This window comes from Lissotriton helveticus, chromosome 3_1 (genome assembly GCF_964261635.1).
Source record: "Lissotriton helveticus chromosome 3_1, aLisHel1.1, whole genome shotgun sequence".
NCBI classification, from domain to species: domain Eukaryota; kingdom Metazoa; phylum Chordata; class Amphibia; order Caudata; family Salamandridae; genus Lissotriton; species Lissotriton helveticus.
In genome coordinates, this window is record NC_136061.1 from 22,605,997 (window position 1) to 22,628,206 (window position 22,210).

At 48.6% G+C, this 22,210-nt stretch overlaps 1 protein-coding gene across 1 annotated transcript in view; it reads left to right on the forward strand.

The window, feature by feature from the left end:
• Positions 1-5,891: 5,891 nt before the first annotated feature.
• LOC144824378 (uncharacterized) overlaps positions 5,892-22,210 on the forward strand; it is a 43,501-nt gene continuing 27,182 nt past the window's right edge. The window contains exons 1-2 of the mRNA XM_078683490.1: positions 5,892-5,992; positions 14,521-15,774. Coding sequence (XP_078539616.1) covers positions 14,536-15,774 — 1,239 coding nt within the window. The 5' untranslated portion in view covers positions 5,892-5,992; positions 14,521-14,535. The remainder of the gene's footprint in view (positions 5,993-14,520; positions 15,775-22,210) is intronic.

Below are 22,210 nucleotides of genomic sequence, written 5' to 3' on the forward strand. Positions count from 1 at the left end.
CTGCGGGCAACAGGACCTTTAACATTTTAATAATATCTGGATACGTGTACTCTCCCATACGGAGCATGTCTTTTAATTCTCGATGGAACCCTGCTGGATCTTTGTCGTGACAGGGAATTAACTTCTTTATCTCTAAGAGTTCCATCTTTGTGATAGGAGTGTAAACAAATACTCGTTCTAGATCGCCACCCGCTGTCCTAACTGGGTGTACTTCTCGTAACGGATGCTGTCTATCTATGTAAAAGGGTTTACTTTCTGGAGGTGAGACGTGAACAAAATGCGGATTCAGAAACATTCTATATTTGTGGCGCTGTTCTAGAATGACACTAATTAAATCGGTACCTAAACCTTTCCATTTATACTGGAGTAACTTGTTCAGAACATCATGTAACGGACCTGGATCAGAATGCTGTCCCTCATACAGTGTAATGAGGTGCTGGATCATATACGTACCCACCAGTCGCTGCTCGGCTGGGGGCAGTTTCAGAAACATTTGTGCCACTATTTCGTCTGGAAAAGTGGTAGAATCAGTAATCCATCGGACTGCTGATCGGGCTAGTTCTTGTTCATGCATGGTACTAAGTTCACTATAACCGATACGTGATTTCAGAATGTGATCGGTAGCTTGAAATACTTGCTCGAGAGAACCTTGTTCTGGTGCTGGAGGAGGAAAAACTTTCTTGTGTTCTAGGCGTGAATGTCGGTCGGGAAGTCTAGTTCTACCTACATACGCTATTCTGGTGGGATTCTCGTCGTCTACCTCTTCAGTAGAAGAGTTGTCTTCTTTTTCGCTTACTTGTGCTGCTTTACGATTGTCGTGTAACCTTATTATTTCCTTACGAATTTTCTTGTACATACTCTCTATACTACTGAGTGTCTTGTGTCTACCCTCGGCTATATTATCACTCCACCTTGTCAGGACTTTCATTTCGGTCGGATCTTTAGTCGGACAATCTTGTTCCCTTATTAAACAATTAATTAGAAATTTTAATAGCATGAGCTGGGTCTCAGCTTTCCTTAGAGACATGATTTCGCCAATACTTTCTGGATCGTCTCCTGTACGGATGAAACGATATATTCTGTCTAGATCTTCTTTCATATTCGGTAGGGTGTCCAAATATTCGGTCACCCGTCTTACACGCAATGAATATATAACCATATTATCATCGCCTGGGACTGGATCATAACGGCATTCTGTAAGAGCTCGTTTGATATCTGCAACGGACTGATATTTGGGCGTACGCTGTAACGCACGTTCATGTAACTCGACTAACGTTACACGTTTGTGTGGCGGCGGGGTACCAGGAGGACCTCCCCCCGCGGCCCCTAAACTGGAATCGTCGACTGATACTCTTCGTGCTGGCAGAGTGACCGATGTAGCGGGAACTTGTACTATGGGCTGGACCGGGGGTACCGTAACAGGTGCTGCAACGGGTGCCCCGGTGGCTGGAGGAACAGGAATTACATTATTTACGGGAGCTGGCGGAACAGGATTTGCATATTCTGGGACTGTATCGTCCAAATAGGACGAGAGAAAAATATCAGCTGCGGTCGGTTTGTGACGTAGCTTAATCGGAACTAATGGCGGCGGAAAATTACATGGTGCTTCCGGGGTTGCTTTTGGCAAGCCCTCGGCAAGAAGAGGATACATACCCTTAATGAGGGCATTTCTCTGTCTGTCTGACTGTTCGGCTTTTACTCGTTCACCTATTTCGATTAATTCCCTTTCTTGGGCTCTTTCTGAGGATTCTCTACTTAATTCTGACTTTCTGATTTCTTTCTCTGTTCTTTTATGAGATTCTTTGCGCCATAACTCGATGGCATCTTTCTGGGACTGTCTTGATTTCTTTTTCCATAATACTTCTTCTACTCGCATGATGCACTCGGCATCCCATGTGCCTGATACAGGCCATCTATATTTCTCTTCTAATTCCTTGGTGTACTCTACCCATAAATCTAGATATAATATGGCACTTATGCCATGTTTATGATACATAAAATGACCTGGACTGTCCCTAGGCGGGACAGGAACTGCTTCCTCGAGCAGACCTTTTCTAGTTTTTAACTGACGTAACTTAGAGAACAGAGGCATGACTAGACTGGAGTCTAGAAACAATACAATACACAATAAACACAATAATAACTTTAAGAAAACAAATCACTCATACCACGACATTGAAAACACATGAAATAACATTTAAAAATAACGGTTCGGACAAAATACTACCTGGAATACTGAATACATTAATTTCTCGAGAACAGAACAGATCTTACTGGAATGACTAGATGCACTGCTAAAACAGTACGAAACTTACCGGTCTCATAAAGAGACACGTCAGGACCCGCATCCACCTAGGTGGACACTTCGTGTTGGATCTGTGTACCCAAACCCACGGACCAGAGACAAATTAATTGACCCTGTCTAGATACTACCCCAGCAACGGTACTCACCGGGCAGCAAGAACGGAAGGCCTCGGACTGGACTGGACTGCTACGACGACGGACGGACGAACTTCGGACTTCAGTTACAGGTGGGCCTCCGGATACCTCGGACCTTGGACTCTCGGTTTGGGCTCTGGTCGGGACTCGCCGCGTTCCTCCACCGCCTCGTCTGGATGCTGGACCGCAACCTCCGTCTCCTCCGTGGGCCTGAGGGATACTTGAAGCAGAAATATCTGCACGTGCACGGTATGGTTCCGTCACGGCTGCAGAGGATCAGGGGGCCTGCGTGGCTTCTCCGGCGCGTGGGGAAAGGGCAAGTCCCTGTTCGGGCGCCATTATGTGTTAAATAAATAATTAATTACCGGTTCTATTTTTGACTGGATACAATATAAACAGATAGCTCAATAAATAAGAGTCAAGATTCGAGGTAGCTGGAGTTGACAGGCTTTAATTAAGCATAAAGGACTGGAACAGGACAGCCTGTACGGGAATGGGATGGCAGGGCCCGGCAGCTGCCGGGGCAGGATCTGGGAATGGCTAGCAAACTTTAATAACAGTGCACAATATTTATAGTTAAACAAATACATTGTATTCAATACAGTAGGCGTAGCAGTAGGCGGAGTTTGTAGCAGTCGCGAAAGATAAGGCATAAAGTGGGTGTAACAAGAGGTGTGTACAGGGCGTATACATAGACATGTGATGCAAACGTAACAGAATATGTCATAAACGGGGCGGAAACATGGAGGGGGCTACCTGAGCAGCTGGGACCTTTAACCTAGTGGTGCGCGCAAACTGACAATGAAGTGTTACTAGGGAGAACTGGGGGGCTATGACTTCTGTGCTAGAAGAGGAGACGAAAGTCTGGAGTGTCAGAGCGACATGTACCTAAAGCCTATCTAGTATCTAGTGTTTAGAGAACATGTTGATAGAATCCAAAAGTTATCAGGGCAAAGGCTAACAGACACTAAGACTGGGGCATGCATTATTCTACATGTAGTGCGTGTGCGAGGAGTATTCTATGAATATTAATACAGTATTTCTCTTACATGGAGACATAAAGGCTAGACCATGACGGAAACTATTGATGCGATTCAGTAGCTTAGGAATGCAGAGAAGGAGGGCTGGACTGATAACTAGAAACATAACATACTCTTGGCAGACTGGGAGGCAGAGCCAGGCCGGGCCGGGCACTGCGAGGCATGAAGTAAGTGAAGGGTCAGGGATACAGGTGGGGGCTGTATCGCTCCTCGGAGAGGGTTCAGGAGACAGGAGCTGAATCTGAGTCCGGGCCCTTTTGAGGCCTAGAAACGGGGATAATTCAATGAATTAACGTGCACACTGAAAAACGTGGCAACGTAGCTTTACATAGGCCTAATATTCGTTGTTTTTACGAAAACTGGAAACTGGCATACTAGAGATGGACACAACTGTAATTGCGTCTTTAATCGATCAGAGGGGAATACATGCATATCGATCATGCACATATAACATAACATGGGGAACACGTAGGCACATATAACATGGCAAAATTTACTTTTCCACAGAACCCCTTGCCTGAGACACCTTACACTGGATTTGCATGGTGGGCAATGCACTTGAAATCTCCTGTTCTTAAGAAAGGATCCCAGCCACTCATGAGCAGGTCCGGTTATTCCCTTTTCACTCAGTCGGTCCAGTAGTACGGGATGTGATACGGTGTCAAACGCCGCACTTAAGTCCAATAGGACCAGTGCGGCCGTGTGACCTTCATCCGCCTTGCTCCGCAGCAATTCTGTTGATAGGAGGAGGGCGGTCTCAGTCGAGTGTTTAGCTCTGAAACCCGATTGAGACGTGTGCAGGAGCAAGTTTTCCTCCATGAAGCTTACCAGCTGTCGGTTAGCCAGTTTTTCTACTACCTTCGCACAGTAGGGGAGAAGGGAGATTGGTCTTAGGTTGTCTAATTGCGCTATGCTTATGTGGGCTTTCTTTTTTATTGGGACGACTTGGGCCAGTTTCCAGCTCTCCGGAACTAGACATTCATAGAAGGAAAGCGAGGCCATATTGCCTATATGCTTCGCCACCTGGGGAAGATGACTACGAAGAATTCTCGCTGGTACCGCATCTAGGGGAGAGCCCGAGTGAATGTCCGATAGGATGTTGATAAACTCCTCAGTTTGGGGAACCACAAATTTCCTAAGTTCTTTTCTGCCCTTATTACCGTAATTAGGGTCGGGCAAATTAGTAGCATCTGAATTAGTCTGAAACGAAGCATAGATCTTTTCTACCTTCCCTATAAAGAAGTCTGCGATCTCGTTGCATGACTCGGTCGTGGGTGGGACTTCCCCTGAACTCGCGGGAGGGGCGGAGAGTTCCTTCAGGATCATAAAGAGCTCTTTCGATGTATTCTCTGCACAGCCTATCCTGTTGTTATAGTACTCTCTTTTAGATTTCCTGATCTGGCTGTGGTAGACTCTAAGTTCGCTCTTATAGACTTCGCGTAGTGAGGGGGCGTAATCCACTCTCCATCTACGCTCCCAGGTTTTACATTTAGTTTTTGCGGCGCGTAGCTCAGCGGTGAACCACGGAGCGGATTTCGTGCTCCGTGCCATGGGTTTGTGAGTCCACGGGGCTACATTGTCCAGCGCACCTTGAACCCATTCTTCATACATCTTGTACGCCTCCACCAAATTGTCGCTAAGCTTTGGGGGGTCCTGTTCTAGGGCTTGACTGAAGGCATCGTGACTGAATTTCCTCCAGTCCCTGCGTCTAATAACGGGAGGTTTCTGTAAGGGCCCCCTGTTGTGTGTTTGTAGAGTGTGTTGTTCACAGGCGGCCGGGGACTGTGTGTGGGTGGGCATAGGGGACAGCAGAGAGGCAGCGTGTGTGTGTCTGAATGTCTGTCTGTGGTCATTTTGTGTGTGTGTGTGGAGGTTGTATGTGTGTGTTTGTGTGTAGACAGAGGGTACTGCGCAGAGGCACTGTATTTCTGTCTGCAGACGGTTTGTGTGTGTGGGGGAACAGCACAGAGGCACTGTATGTCTGTCTGTCTGTCTGTCTGCGGACGGTTTGTGTGTGGGGGGGCAGCACAGAGGTACTGTATGTCTGTCTGTCTGCAGACGGTTTGTGTGTGTGGGGGGACAGCACAGAGGCACTGTATGTCAGTCTGTCTGTCTGCGGACGGTTTGTGTGTGTGTGTAGACAGAGGGTACTGCGCAGAGGCACTATATGTCTGTCTGTCTGCGGGCGGTTTGTGTGTGTGTGTGTGTGTGTGGTCACAGGGTACAGCGCAGAGGCACTGTGTGTCTGTCTGTCTGTCTGCGGGCGGTTTGTGTGTGTGTGTGTGTGTGTGTGTGGACAGAGGGTACAGCGCAGAGGCACTGTGTGTCTGTCTGTCTGTCTGTCTGCGGGCGGTTTGTGTGTGTGCTCAGCAGTCGCCCACGCGCTGTTAGCAACAGTTGCTGTGGAGAGGGCAGTGCACAACAGCGCAGCACACACGGGTGCCGAGCCCAGCAGGAGGAGGGAAGTCCAAAGACAGACGGACACCGGGAGTGACGGGCGAGAGGGACTGCAGGTGAGTGAGGCTGGGAGGGGTGAGTGACAGACTGCAGGTGAGTGAGGCTGAGAGGGGCGAGTGACAGACTGCAGGTGAGTGACAGACTGCAGGGGAGTGAGGCTGGGAGGCCGTGAGTGACAGACTGCAGGGGAGTGAGGGGAGGGGTGAGTGACAGACTGCAGGGGAGTGAGGCTGGGAGGCCGTGAGTGACAGACTGCAGGGGAGTGAGGCTGGGGGGCTGTGAGGGACAGACTGCAGGGGAGCGAGGGGAGGGGTGAGTGACAGACCGCAGGGGAGTGAGGCTGGGGGGCTGTGAGTGACAGACTGCAGGTGAGTGACAGACTGCAGGGGAGTGACAGACTGCAGGGGAGTGAGGCTGGGAGGCCATGAGTGACAGACTGCAGGTGAGTGACAGACTGCAGGGGAGTGAGGCTGGGAGGCCGTGAGTGACAGACTGCATGTGAGTGAGGCTGGGAGGCCGTGAGTGACAGACTGCAGGTGAGTGAGTCTGGAGGCGGTGAGTGACAGTCAGACCGCAGGTGAGTGAGGCTGGGAAGCCGTGAGTGAGAGACTGCAGGGGGGTGAGTATCGCTAATGAGTGAGTGAGTGCAGGGGAGTGAGGTGAGCTGATGGGCGACAAACAAGGCATGTGTGGTCGGTTCGCCCTGAAGCAAAGTCTGCGGCAAACATTTAAAGTTGACTTTACAAAAACGGCCTCTTCGACATCTGTAACACTAAAGTGTTTGAGATCTGAGTGCGAGGAAGTCTTTCTGTTCGTTTAAAAACAATCTATTTTTGTATTCAGCGTCCAGCGCTGTAACTGACATTCCCAGCTTGGCGCAGACTGAGCTGAGACCGGGGAGGCGCGGCGACGTGCCCAAGATCACACATTGTAATCCGAGAGATCAATTTACATCTCTCTTGACACCACTTACTATGACAGAATCTAACACAGGGGTGCCTGTCTAATGCTGAGAATAGACTTGAGACGGTCTAACACAGGGGTGCCTGTCTATTGCTGAGAATAGACTTGAGACGCTCTAACACAGGGGTGCCTGTCTAATGCTCAGAAGAGACTTGAGACGCTCTAACACAGGGGTGCCTGTCTAATGCTGAGAATAGACTTGAGACGGTCTAACACAGGGGTGCCTGTCTATTGCTGAGAAGAGACTTGAGACGGTCTAACACAGGGGTGCCTGTCTAACGCTCTAGCACAGGGGTGCCTGTCTAACGCTCTAGCACAGGGGTGCCTGTTTAATGCTGAGAAGACACTGTCCTGAGACAGTCTAATACGAGGTGCCTGTCTAATGCTGAGATGACACGTGAGGCACTCTAACCCAGGGTGCATGTCTAATACAGAGAAGACATTTGGGGGACACTTGGGCAGAGGTGCCTGTCTTATGCTGAGAGAACAAAACAGACACTCCAACAGAGGGGTGACTGAGACACTCTAACATGGGGGTGCCTGTCTAATGCCGACACCGTCTACAGACAGCACCAGCATTTACCATGGTTGCCCAGTATGCCAAGATCTGCCTCTGTTAGGCCAGTGCCAGCATTTTGCCGCGGGTGCTGCTGTGAGCCAAGAATTACCACCAGTATGCCAGGGCAGACGGCAGGCTCGCAAGCATAGCACCGTATACACACTCACAAACACTCACTCACACTCATACTCGCTGAGTAAAGAGGTTGTGAGGAGGCACACCGGCTGTGTTCTACGAAAAGGTGGCTCACGGTCAGTGTGCCCCCCCATAAATCGACCCCTGCAAGGGGGAAAGTCTCTCTTGGGCCCCTCAGATATTCCCCCACAGGCAGGTGGAGTGACTCACTGCACCCACCGACAGGGGGCTCTATGCCCACCCTTTGAAGTGCAGAACGAGTGCTGCCTGCTTCAGAGAGCCGCTCCACCGTTCACTGCCCCCGAGGTGGCTGTGCCCCCCCCGGCTGGCCTTGAACCACCATCGACTCACATCACCCCCCACCTGAGAGACCTGCACTGGCTCCCGGTCAACAAGAGGATCACCTTCAAGCTCCTCACCCACGCTCACAAGGCACTACACAACACCGGACCAACGTACCTCAACGAACGACTCACCTTCTACACCCCGAACCGCCAGCTCCGCTCCGCAGACCACTCCCTCGTCACCGTCGCCCACATCTGAAGAGCGACCGCCGGTGGCAGATCATTCTCCCACCTCGCCGCCAAGACCTGGAACACCCTCCCACTCAGCCTACACCAGACCCAAGACCTGCTAACCTTCAGGAGGATGCTCAAGACCTGGCTGTTCGAGCAGTAGCAGCACCCCAGCGCCTTGAGACCCTCACAGGTACATAGTGCGCTTTACAAATGATTGATTGATTGATTGATTGATTGATTGACTCTACCAGGGCCCTCTCCCGAGTCTGCACTTGGCGCACCAAGTGTGAGCAACTTTGATGCTCCAGTCTTCCTTACCATAATAAATACTAGACAACTATTATTCACTATTAAGAGAAACCAAGGAGGAAGGTGCCTTGACGCCCATAATGATGAGCCGCCACTGTCTTGTTGGCACTGATTTTGCCATTTCTGAGGCCGGGGTCTCAAAGGCAGTGCCAGGAGTTGCTAGGGGTTCACCAGGGGTCTCAGCTGCAAGCCCCAGTGACCCCCAAATGATGTCTGTTTGAGAAACTTGAGACACTCAAATGAAGGAGTCTCTAAGGGAGGGGCACCACTTCAGACATGGCCATATGCAAATGGTTTGACCGAACCTTTGAAGAGTGAGGACTTCGACCTTACTGAGGGAGGTGTTGACAAATGGTCTAACTGAGATGGATAGGAGAGCATAATATCGATACTGCAGATGGATGCAAGATATGACGGCAGAGCCTTGTTTGCCCAAAGTCCTGATGATGCCTAAGATGTTGAAAGGCTGAAACGCGTCGACTGTTGTTCGGAAGACACTTTACAAAAGAATTTTTGTTGAACATATGAAATAATATTGTGAGGAGCTCAAATACAAGGAAAGGTTAAAAAAGGATTATACCTTTGGATGCTCCCTCGAATTTGGTTTTGGTGACCTCGTTATAAGGAATGTTCTTTTGTAAAAATGTAAAACATCCTTTTTTGATACTATTTTAGGCAAAGAACCCTAAAAAAGGTTCAAGGATTCTTTATATTTTTTTGTACATAGTAAATGTGTTTGTATATTGTATATATGTGTGTATATATATGTTGAAGTTGTGTGTATATATATATATATATATATATATGTAAAAAATAGACTATTAACATAAAAAAAGAAAATAGAATCAACCTTTTGAGAAATACATGGTTTATTAAATGAAGTATATAAACCAACTACTTGATCTTTTTAGATTGTCTTGATCTTTGTTGATTTTTTGAATTTGGTGGATTGCAAGTTAGTCGAATGAGAGTAAAAAACTCATGATTCATTTTCTACAAAAGTAATTGTATTGTGGAAGAGATAATTAATGGTATCTGTTCCTATAAAATATTTGTAAATGCTCCATAGGCATCACCTTTATTATCTTTGTATTGTTCACCCAGATGCCTGTTGGTTAATTGGGTTCCCCCCTTTAATATTGAGTGCTTGACGAAACTCTGACAGGGAAGGCCTGGACAATAGGCTTCCTGTCACAGGGAGGTGTGACCACCTCCCAGACAGGCCTAAGTGTATTGGGGCTGGGTGGGTGCACTCTGAGAGTGCTTTGAAGTCTGCACTGGGGGCACATTTGGTGCCCTTGTGCATAGCCCAGTTCAAACCAGTTGCAGGGGCCACCCGTCCCTGCTCTGGCGTGAAACTGGACAAAGGAAATGGGTTTAGCCACCCCTCTTTCCAGACCCTCCCATAGGTGGTTCCCCAGAGCAAGTCCAACCCCTTCCTTGGGTATAAGAAAGGAACCCCTGACTACAGGACTTTAGATTAGACCGGGACGAAACTCTGCTACAGATATCCTGGAACTTTGATGATCTACCCGACTAGATGACTGAAGAATCTCCCTTGGAGTAAAGGAGTTACTTCCCTGTTCAAACAGGCACCAAAGACGCATCTGACTGGTCTGCATCTCCGAAGCTCCCAATGGACTCCGAAGTAATTGCAGCCCAAGAGGTGGATTTCCAGACTTCTCTAAGGACGACCTGAGTCCCCATCAAAGCTGAGACCCGCAGCCCTCGTGAGTACCGTGGAACCGGAACCCCTGGACACCGTGCACATTTGCAAGTGCAGCAGCTTCTCGACGATCTTTGAGGCTGTGCATTGGGTTACTTGTAGCCTAGACCCCGAGCACTTTTTCTACAAAACATTGCTGGCCTACACTCCACGAGTGTTCCATGAGCCGTCCCTTTGTGTTTTCACTCGAGGTACCTTTGCAATCCCTGGTCTGTTGACTGGCGAGTCCCTGAGAAGGAAACTTTAACTTTCAATCGGGTTCCCTGGTTGCTCCAGATGTGCCCTGACTCTCCTCCAAAGGGTGAGTCCCTCAGACCTTGCTGGTCTGCACCAAAGCCTTTCTTCACTTTTTGCATGGGTTGCTGTTGCCAAGGCTTGTTGGGTCCAATCCGGTCACCGACGCTGCAGCACTCAACATCCCTTGTGGAACAGCTTGAATCCAGATCCTGGTTGTTGTCAACACCTCCTGGTCCTCGTGGCTGCAGAGTCAAGCTTCTCCTCTTCAACCTGAAATCACCCGACATCGGTGGGCATTCGTCTATCGTGCTCCTGGTCACTGGCAAGTGACCCAGACTCTGTCCCCTCTGCTTTCAGGTTCCTCACATCTATGATCCAGGCTTGGATCACACCGGACACTTTCCACTTCGACGGCAGCAGCACTTTGCAGCAGATCGCCATTGAAATCAACGACGATTCTCGACACCAAAAGACACCCATGCACCTGGCCTCCCTGGTTGAGGTAACGAGTACTCCGGTGCTCCTGTGGGTGTTGGCCCTAGAACCCCTTAAGTCTAAAGGGGTTTGCTCAAAGTCCTCTCCTAAGTGTATTTAATCTTTAGATTTCCAACCGTGACTTTCCCAATCGAAGCTAACGAAGCTTGCGGCTGTGTTCTCACACTGCACATGCCCCCCGTGGGTCCCTTGTGTCACTACCTTGGGTGGTTCCTTGGGGTCCCAGCGATTCTACGTGCTCTAGGCCATGTGTCTAGTCAAGTTTTGGTTCTTATACTAGTTTCTTAATATATGGTTTGGTACGCCCCGAGGGCTCAACGTATATTGTGCTAATTTACTGTGTGCTATTAAGTCTAACTTATGTACTTTTTCCTCTAGCCTCATAAAGAGACTAGTAGAGAGTGTTTAGTAATAAATACATATATTTTATATATATACCTGGTGTGGTTCTCCTTTCATTTGGTCATTCAAGAGATTATAGACAGGTAAAGCAAGCTGCTTTACATTACTTCAAGCGATACCAAAGGGGATGATGGACGGAGCGTTTGAACAAATCAAACACTCACCTCCAGTCAACTGATCTGGGTTTAACCCATCACCATTCTTTAGCTCACTCCACCACCCCAGTTCAGACATGGCTATATGCAAATCAGTCTGACCCTGTGCCTCGTGGGAACAGTCCAGCCCGAACTGCCAAGCCATGTCTTCCCTGGACCGGAAACAAGCTTCCTGGGACCGGTTTCGGATTCATAATCCTCATCAGCCAGGCTATCTTGAATCCAGTGGCCAAGTGAACAAGGGACTCACGTCTGAGCATACCCTGCCACACTTAGGGCGAACAAAGCGATACAAAAGGGGATGATGGACGGAGCGTTTGAGCAAATCAAACACTCACCCCCTGGTGACTGGTGATTGGGTCCGTCCACTCTCCACCCATATTTTTCATTGGTTGTGTTGTTGTCCTTTGTAAATGCTGGCTTCTGATTCCTTACTCGCCTTGTTAGTCCCTCCTTAGTACAGCCTTGTCTTCATTTGAAACCTCCCATGGTGACTGGCCATTTTACTGTTGCGGCACAGTATATTTTAATTCGTCTTTAAGCACTATTTTCTTTAATGGGTTTTGTCCTACTGCAGTCCCAACATGCTTTCCTTACATTCCAAGCATGCTTTCACCTTCAAAGCAGCTGGGACAATGTTGGGCACTTGTTTGCAACGAGTTTGAGCTATTGGCATTGTAAATATTTTTTTTATTGTGAAAGCCCCCATGCCGCACTTTCACGTGCATGAAGACCGTGTCCCTTTCTTAAGACGAGCCCTGTCTAAGGAAAGGTGCATTGCCGCTATTATAGTGTAACCTCAGGATGGGGACTTTTGCAAAAAAAAAGTTTTGGGACGAACAGATGCTTTTTTTTGTAAAAGCCACCATGCCCCGGGTTCACTTTAATAGCGGCCATGCACCTTTTGTGAGACACTGCTTTTTTAAAGAAAGGGATGCCATCTTCATGCACGTGAAAGTGTGTCATGGGTGTGGCATGGGGGCTTTAACAACAAAAAAGTACATGAAATGCCATTGGTCTTGCATGTGTGAGAGTTTAAGCTGTTGGCATTTACAGTGCCAATAGCTCAAACTCTGGTAAATGTGAGACCTATTATAGCATTGCAAATGCTTGTTCCTCTTTCCATGAGTACAATGAAAACACAACAATTGATTGTTTTTGTGCAGGAATGTGCCCCTTCCTGCACAAAAACAATCCTGCTTGCCACAGAGGCACTCTTGCACCATGGTACATGGGTGCCTGCGTTGCCGCAAGGCTGCTCAAATGGCGCTACCACAGGGGGAAAGGCCAGTAATGCACCGTATTGGATACATATAGTGCTTTCCGGCCCTTTCACATTGGCGTAGAGCAGCGCAGCAAGAAGGCTCGCAGCGCCGCCCTGCGCTAATTTCCCATAAATGAGGCCCTGAGTCCTATGAACATCCGACCTTTGGGCAGGATCATGTCTGAGAATCCTTTATGTTGTGTGTGCGGGGGGTGATGAGGAGGGGGAGGGGGCAGGGCTACAATACTCATTAAGGAACATGTATCTTTCTAAAGTTTCAAGACATTAGAGGCGCAACAGAAAGGTAACTCCATGCACAGAGACCTCCGCACACAGCTTTTACTCCTCCGCTTCGACGTAAATCTCACCGCGATGCAATTTGGAAGCAATGAGAGCAGATTTACTAGTAGTAGGAATACATGTCCTGCCACTTATACTAGAGGGTGGGGACACGTGTGACTCAAAATACTACTGTGAAGTTACTACTAGTAACTTTACGGACTTAATTTAGGCCTAGAATCGGCCATGTGAAGGTCTACATAGCTGAGGTGGTCTCGGCCTTCACCGCCAGGAGTTGTGAAAAGTGCTGCATGAAAACCAGGGGTGGAGGCATTACCTGCGAGTAACGACAATATTTACTTTAAAACCATCAGAGGTGGAGGCACTAGACACATTCCACACCAGGGCTCTGCTCTCTTCTCCTTGTAGACTAGTGCCTAGAGCTGCTGACTTAGAACCGGGGCGCTAGGTGGACAAACATTAGGAATACTGATTTTCAAACTGCGATTCTCTGCGGATCACAATTAGGAAATCAGTATTCCTAATGTATACATCTCTTTTGAGTTTCATTAGCGATTCCCAGTGGGGCTAAAACAGATCTACCTCATAAATATTAATGAGTTAGGTTGCAATTTGTGACCCATTAGGAATCACAGTCATCACAGGAATTGTGGCCTGCTGGGGTCCCTTGCTCGCTGCACCACTGGATTTAAGCAAGCCTGGCTGAGGAGGGGTGTTACCTCAAAACCTCTCCCAGGATGCTTGATTCCGGTCCAGGGAAGGCATGGCCTGGCAGTTCGGGCTGGACTGTTCCCATGAGGAGCAGGGTCAAGACTGGTTTGCGTATGGCTGGGTCCAAACTGGGGGGGAATAGTGAGCAAAAGAATGATGGATTTAACCCAGATATTTGATTTATTCAGCATTCCGTCCATCATCTGTTGCTGCAGCACTTTTCGCCCTTAGTTGGCACGGTTAGCCAGCCGCGCTGAGAACCCTACTGTTCCACCCCTGCACCCTATGATGGAGAGAAGATGTCAAAGCTGTCACCTGGTGATGCGAGTGGTCACCATAGAGAGATGAGTTGTTATGGGGTCTAGCGGCAGTGTCTTCTGGTGAGGGGAAGGACAGTCTAGGGGAAGAACCAGGCTCTGTGCGGGTGTGTGGATCTTACAAAGGAGGAAGGTTCAGAGGGCATAAGCCGCACATGCTCTGGTTGTGGTACGGGGTCCTGCGGAAAAGAGAGGGATGCCTCTGAGCATACAAGCAAAGCATCGTCTGATAGTGGTAAACTCTTGAGAATGAGTACTTGAAGTACCACCTGATGGTCAGATGAGTATTCTTTCATACAAGACAATCTTTGTTCCCTGCAGAAAACAAAGCTCATTCTCTCACACATGAAAGTGGTTTATGGGTTGAAGTCGAGGTGTTCTCACAGGTTAAGTGGTTAGAGACATGCTTTTTGAAGGCAGTAACAAGTTGGGCATGAACATGTAAGGCTACTTTGCTGAGGTCACCATTGATTTTGCCTTTGATATTTTACAGGTTTTTCCAGCGGCCATGGAGCCGCTCTACGCTTCCCTGCGAAGCGAGATCCGAACCTTTGAGGAACATGTCCACAGCTGTCAAGCCAAGTTTGACCTCCAGACTCTGTACAACTTGCTTGTGCTACTGACAGAAACCTCCACAAGGGAAGTGGACAGCATGGAGCAGCTGGTGAAGCTTGCAGAGAGTACGAAGGACGTGCCTAGAAGCGATGGGATAAAGACCACCTTTAAGAACGGCACGTCTAACATTCAAGGCTACGTCTCCTGGTTCATGTCGTATGTGGGCTACCTGAGGTCTATGAAGGAGATGTTTGATAACAAGATTGTGTTTCCGCTCTGCGAGAACCTCTATGTCAATGAGGACATGGAGTCCATTGACGCACCTGCCCTTTCTCTAAGCGAGTCCCTGAATTCCAGGAGCTCATCCGAATCGGGGCTGTTTGACATGAAGAGACCTCATTCCATGACGTCCATCACCGAGACCGCCAAGGAGCTGTTCCACCACAGGAGGAAGTGGGCCCTGCTGCTCAAGGGCGGGACCATCAGTGAGAAAAGCTTCACCTACGAGAGCCTGCTGGACATCCACGCTTTTGGGAACGTTGCTTCATTCGCCAAAGTCCTCAGGCTGGTCCCAGATATTTTCTACAAGAGCCTCACCACCGCCAGCCTCGCGAGGCAATGGATCGACCTGCACGAGCGCCGCAGCCAGTCCATCCAACGATTGTCCAAACACGTCCAGGGAAGCGGTCAGTCTGAAGTTAGTACAGAGCAGCGACCTGGAAGCCGTCCTCGTCCTTCAAAGGGAAGTCCAACGACCCTCTCTGGGTCTCGCTTGAACTCCTTCGTAAATGGCGACCCCAGCAGTGAGGCTGATGGGTGGTCGGACAGTATTGGTGACCTCCGGGCCAAGTTAAGAGAGAGGCGCGAGGAGTTGATGTTCCTCCTCTGGAGGGCGGAGAGAGCAGAGGCTCTGGAAATGCAGGTTCAAGAGACAAATCAAAGGGTTGTCAGCTTGGAGCAGCAGCTGGAGGATAAGAGGAAGGCCTTGGACAATCTCCAGCAGAGACTAGAGCAAGAAGGCAAGGACACTGCACAGGCAAAGACCATCAACAGCCACGGCCAGGAGCTGCTGCGGCTCATCGACACCCTGGACCGGCAACTTAAGCTGGAGCGCTTTCAGAAGAAGATCCTGCAAAGCGATTGGCTGTTGGAGCTTGCTGTCCGTCCATCTCTCATCCGACAAATTGACACGGTAACTCAAATGCTCGTGAAGGTTTACAGCCATGATGGAAAATGTGTGTATTGGGACAAAGAAGGCAAAATCCAGAAATACTCTACTACTGCTATTTCTGGTACCAGAATGATCACAACCAGTAACAGTAATATTTCTAGTAACAGAAGAGGTAGTAGTAATACACCAAGTACTAACACTACTGCTAGTTCTCCTCATGGAAGTCACCTGTTAGTGGTACATCAGCCATTCATGAGAGGTAGAAATTAGATATTAGTGAAATAAGGTCATCAGATGTTCATGAGATCAAGGCATCAAACATTCATGAGAGCAGGACATGAGAAATTCATAAGCTCAAGAGATTAGATATTCTTGAGATATTCATGAGCTCAGGACATTAGGTATTTACTGGATCAAGACGTTAGATATTCGTGAAATGAGGATGTTAGATATTCATGAGATCAGGACATTTAATAATCATGAGATGATGACATCAAATATTCATGAGATCAGGACATCAGCTATTAATGAGAGGTAGAAATTAGATGTTCATTATAACAGGACATTAGATATTCATGAGATCAGGACATTAGATATTCATGATATCAGGAGATGAGATTTTCCTGAGATCAAGAGATGAGATATTCATGAGACCAGGACATTAAGTACTCGTGAGATGAAGACATCAGATATTCATTAGATCAGGACATCAGATATTCATGAGAGGTAGACATTAGATATTCATTACCAGGACATTAAATATTCATGAGATCAAGACATCAAATATTTATGAGAGCAGGGCATGAGATCTTCATGAGATCAGGACATAAGATATTCATGAGATCAAGAGCTGACACATTCATGAGATCAGTAAATTAGGTATTCACAGATTCAAGACATTAGATATTCATGATGTATGGATGTTAGATATTTATGAGATCAGGGCATTAGATATTCATGAGATCAAGACGTCACAAATTCATGAGAGCAGGACATGGGATATTCATGAGATCAGGACATGAGATATTCATGAGATCAAGAGATTAGCTACTCGTGAGATCAAGGAATTAGGTATTCACTTAGGTATTCACTGGATCACGATGTTAGATATTCATGAGATTAGGACGTTAGATATTTAAGAGATCAGGACAAGAGATATTCATGAGATCAAGATCAAGACATCAAACATTTATGAGAGCAGGACATGAGATATTCATGAGATCAGGACTTTAAATATTCATGAGATCAAGAGATGAGCTATTCATGAGATTAAGAGATGAGATATTCATGATATTATGAATTCATGGGATCAATATGTTTGATATTTGTGAGATGCGGACGTTAGATATTCATGAGATGAAGACATCAGATATTCATGAAATCAGGACATCAGCTATTCATGAGAGGAAGACATTAGAAATCCATAATATCAGAACATTAGATATTCATGAGATCAAGACATAAAATATTCCTGAGAGCAGGACATGAGATATTCATGAGATCAGGACATGAGATATTCATGAGATCATGACATTATGTGTTCATGGGATCAATACATTTGATATTTGGGAGATGAGTACGTTAGATATTCATGATATGAAGACATCAGATATTCATAAGATCAGGACATTAGATATTCATGAGATCAAGACAGAAGATATTCATGAGAGCAGGACATCAGATATTAGTGAGAGTTAGACATTAAATATTCATGAGATATTAGATATCCCATTTTTTGCATGCGATTGATGCAATGTGTGCAATTTTCTTCAATGTCGTCCAGGTTCCTTGTGCTTCAAACAGACTGAGGCTTCATGCGACACACTCATGTATCAATTTGGTGCAGAATAAGCCACTAAGCATAACATAACACACCGTGATACAAACCCTCTTATGATCATGAACTTTTGACCGAAATATTGCGAATGCTGCAACTTGTTGTTCTTCTAAACAAACACTGCCACAAATCAAGCACAGGAAAAGCCCAGGTTTTATTGTCACCTGGAGCGAAACGCACCAGGTGAAGCTTTAGTGCAGCTTTCACTGCACCTTTCCCAGCAGAAATGTCTTTAGTGTGTATTTTCTGTTCTCCTCAGATATCACTTGTTGGCCTAGGCGGAATTGTAATTACGCAGTGTAATTCATGCAGTTTAGAAATTTAGCTGTATGTTAGTTACTTGAAATTCCTGAATTCCCCCCACATTGCTTCATTACACCACACTATCTCGACATTTATATCGTGGGGGTCATGCACGTGACCAGATCTCGAGTTGGGTCGTTCAAAGAGCCTGTGTTTTGGGCGGTATGTTTAGTGTGTGAAATGCATCCTTGCATATAAATGGATCTGAGGATAGAATATATAATACTAAATACAAAATAATACTAAATGCGAGATTTCTTTTTGCCTAATTACAATTAAATTTCCCGAATGTTTGCAAAATTACACAAAAGCATATTACGCTCACCCCTCCCCCAGCAATAAGAACCAGGGGCCAGATTCACAGAACGAACTTAAGACAAAATCCTAAACTTACTACCATTTTGGTATTCACAGAATGCACTTAACAATTTTGGTATTCACAGAAGGCACTTACTCATTTCACAGAAGTTAGGTGCCTAACTTTAGGATTCCTAAATGCCTTCTGTGAATACCGAAAGTCTTAAAGTTAGGATTTTTCTCAGTTTAGGAGTAGTAAAGTTAGACTTTAGGACTGGTATGGGAGGGGCCCTGTGAGGCTATGGGGAGGGAACTGAGGTGAGGGGTCCATGATTGGTTAGGGGGGAGGCAGGATAGAGGATAGTGGGAGAAAGGAAGGGTGGAGAGATGGGGAGAGGTGCAGGGGAGGGGGGCATGGAGGAGCAGGGCATGGGGGGCAGGGAGTGGTAGTGGTGGGGGGATGAGGAGGACGGGGCCCTCTTGCCTCTCTTCTCCACCAAACCTCCCTCTCCCCAACCCCTCCCCTCCTTCTCCCTCCCCCACCCCCCCCGCCCCGGGACGCACCGTTCTACCACTGGGCGAGGCCCCCCCACCATTGGAGCCAGCAGATGAGGATTCTGACCCCCTCAACACGCTCTCCTTTCATTTCCTCTTCTTCTTTATCTCTTCATGGTACCTCCATCCACCCCCCAGCACCCAATGGATAAGCCACTGCCAACAGGTCAAGGAGGAAACCCTCCCCCTCCCTGCTCTGCGCCACACCTTTGACACCTGCCCACATGCTGCCTTCCAGCTGGCTTTGTGCGCCTTAACTACTTTCGGGTCTCGCCCTCCCCACTTTGTCTGACTCCCTGAGGCGATGTCCCGTACCCCATACCCCACTTTGTGCAACTCCCTGAGGCGCTGTCCCTAACCCCACTTTGTACGACTCCCTGAGGCGCTGTCCCGTACCCCACTTTGTACGACTCCCTGAGGAGCTGTTCCGTACCTGACTTTGTACGACTCCCTGAGGCGCTGTCTCGAACCCCACTTTGTACGACTCCCTGAGGAGCTGTCCCTTACTCCACTTTGTACGACTCCCTGAGGAGCTGTTCCGTACCTGACTTTGTACGACTCCCTGAGGCGCTGTCTCGTACCCCACTTTGTACGACTCCCTGAGGAGCTGTCCCTTACTCCACTTTGTACGACTCCCTGAGGTGCTGTTCCGTACCCCACTTTGTACGACTCCCCAAGGCGCTGTCCCGTACCCCACTTTGTACGACTCCCTGAGAAGCTGTCCCGTACCCCACTTTGTACAACTCCCTGAGGTGCTGTCCCAAACCCCACTTTGTACGACTCCCTGAGGCGCTGTCCCGTACCCCACTTTGTACGACTCCCTGAGGAGCTGTTCCGTACCTGACTTTGTACGACTCCCTGAGGCGCTGTCTCTAACGTCACTTTGTACAACTCCCTGAGGAGCTGTCCCTTACTCCACTTTGTACGACTCCCTGAGGCGCTGTTCCGTACCCCACTTTTTACGACTCCCCAAGGCGCTGTCCCGTACCCCACTTTGTACGACTCCCTGAGGCACTGTCCCGTACCCCACTTTGTATGACTCCCTGAGGCATTGTCCCTAACCCCACTTTGTACAACTCCCTGAGGCGCTGTCCCGTACCCCACTTTGTACGACTCCCTGAGGCATTGTCCCGTACCCCACTTTGTATGACTCCCTGAGGCACTGTCCCGTACCCCACTTTGTATGACTCCCTGAGGCATTGTCCCTAACCCCACTTTGTACAACTCCCTGAGGCGCTGTCCCGTACCCCACTTTGTACGACTCCCTGAGGCGCTGTCCCGTACCCCACTTTGTACGACTCCCTGAGGCACTGTCCCATACCCCACTTTGTATGACTTCCTGAGGTGCTGTCCCGTACCCCACTTTGTACGACTCCCTGAGGCGCTGTCCCGTACCCCACTTTGTATGACTCCCTGAGGCATTGTCCCGTACCCCACTTTGTATGACTCCCTGAGGTGCTGTCCCGTACCCCACTTTGTACGACTCCCTGAAGCGCTGTCCCGTACCCCACTTTGTACGAATCCCTGCGGCACTATCCCGTACCCCACTTTGTATGACTACCTGAGGCGCTGTCCCGTACCCCACTTTGTACGACTCCCTGAGGCGCTGTCTCGTACCCCACTTTGTATGACTCCCTGGGGCATTGTCCCGTACCCCACTTTGTATGACTCCCTGAGGTGCTGTCCCATACCCCACTTTGTACGACTCCCTGAGGCGCTGTCCCGTACCCCACTTTGTATGACTCCCTGAGGCGCTGTCCCGTACCCCACTTTGTATGACTCCCTGAGGTGCTGTCCCATACCCCACTTTGTACGACTCCCTGAGGCGCTGTCCCGTACCCCACTTTGTATGACTCCCTGAGGTGCTGTCCCGTACCCCACTTTGTACGACTCCCTGAGGCACTGTCGCGTACCCCACTTTGTAAGACTCCCTGAGGTGCTGTCCCGTACCCCACTTTGTACGACTCCCTGAGGCACTGTCACGTACCCCACTTTGTATGACTCCCTGATGCGCTGTCCCGTACCCCACTTTGTACGACTCCCTGAGGCGCTGTCCCGTACCCCACTTTGTATGACTCCCTGAGGCATTGTCCCGTACCCCACTTTGTATGACTCCCTGAGGTGCTGTCCCGTACCCCACTTTGTACGACTCCCTGAGGCGCTGTCCCGTACCCCACTTTGTATGACTCCCTGAGGCATTGTCCCGTACCCCACTTTGTATGACTCCCTGAGGTGCTGTCCCGTACCCCACTTTGTACGACTCCCTGAGGCGCTGTCCCGTACCCCACTTTGTACGACTCCCTGAGGCACTGTCCCGTACACCTCACTTTGTATGACTACCTGAGGCGCTGTCCCGTACCCCACTTTGTACGACTCCCTGAGGCGCTGTCCCGTACCCCACTTTGTATGACTCCCTGGGGAATTGTCCCGTACCCCACTTTGTATGACTCCCTGAGGTGCTGTCCCATACCCCACTTTGTACGACTCCCTGAGGCGCTGTCCCGTACCCCACTTTGTATGACTCCCTGAGGCGCTGTCCCGTACCCCACTTTGTATGACTCCCTGAGGTGCTGTCCCATACCCCACTTTGTACGACTCCCTGAGGCGCTGTCCCGTACCCCACTTTGTATGACTCCCTGAGGTGCTGTCCCGTACCCCACTTTGTACGACTCCCTGAGGCGCTGTCCCGTACCCCACTTTGTACGACTCCCTGAGGCACTGTCCCGTACCCCACTTTGTATGACTCCCTGATGCGCTGTCCCGTACCCCACTTTGTACGACTCCCTGAGGCGCTGTCCCGTACCCCACTTTGTATGACTCCCTGAGGCATTGTCCCGTACCCCACTTTGTATGACTCCCTGAGGTGCTGTCCCGTACCCCACTTTGTACGACTCCCTGAGGCGCTGTCCCGTACCCCACTTTGTATGACTCCCTGAGGCATTGTCCCGTACCCCACTTTGTATGACTCCCTGAGGTGCTGTCCCGTACCCCACTTTGTACGACTCCCTGAGGCGCTGTCCCGTACCGCACTTTGTATGACTCCCACCCCTCCACCTTCCTCCCCTTCCCTGTTGTTAAGTACCAACTCATCTTGTTTTTTCCAATTATACAATGTTATCACATCTGAATGCTGGTTGACGATTATCCCTGTTGTACATTCTTAATTCTTGTTAAATAAACAATTGCAACACAAAAAAAGCATATTACGCAAACGTCGCACCACCTAGTCAATGCATTCCAGATTCATGCGTTGATGTTGAGTTATAAAATGGAGGCTTGGAATGCTTACAGAAAGTTATTAAGAGGACGAGAGAAAGAAATGCAGCAGATGTTAAAACCATGACAGAATAGGACCCCCTCTTCTTTTGACATTGTTGGTCGATAACATTATATATAATGTATCTGAAGAAGTATGCCTCTATATTTCCCATGGTATATCGATCGATCTTGAACCATCATTGGTTA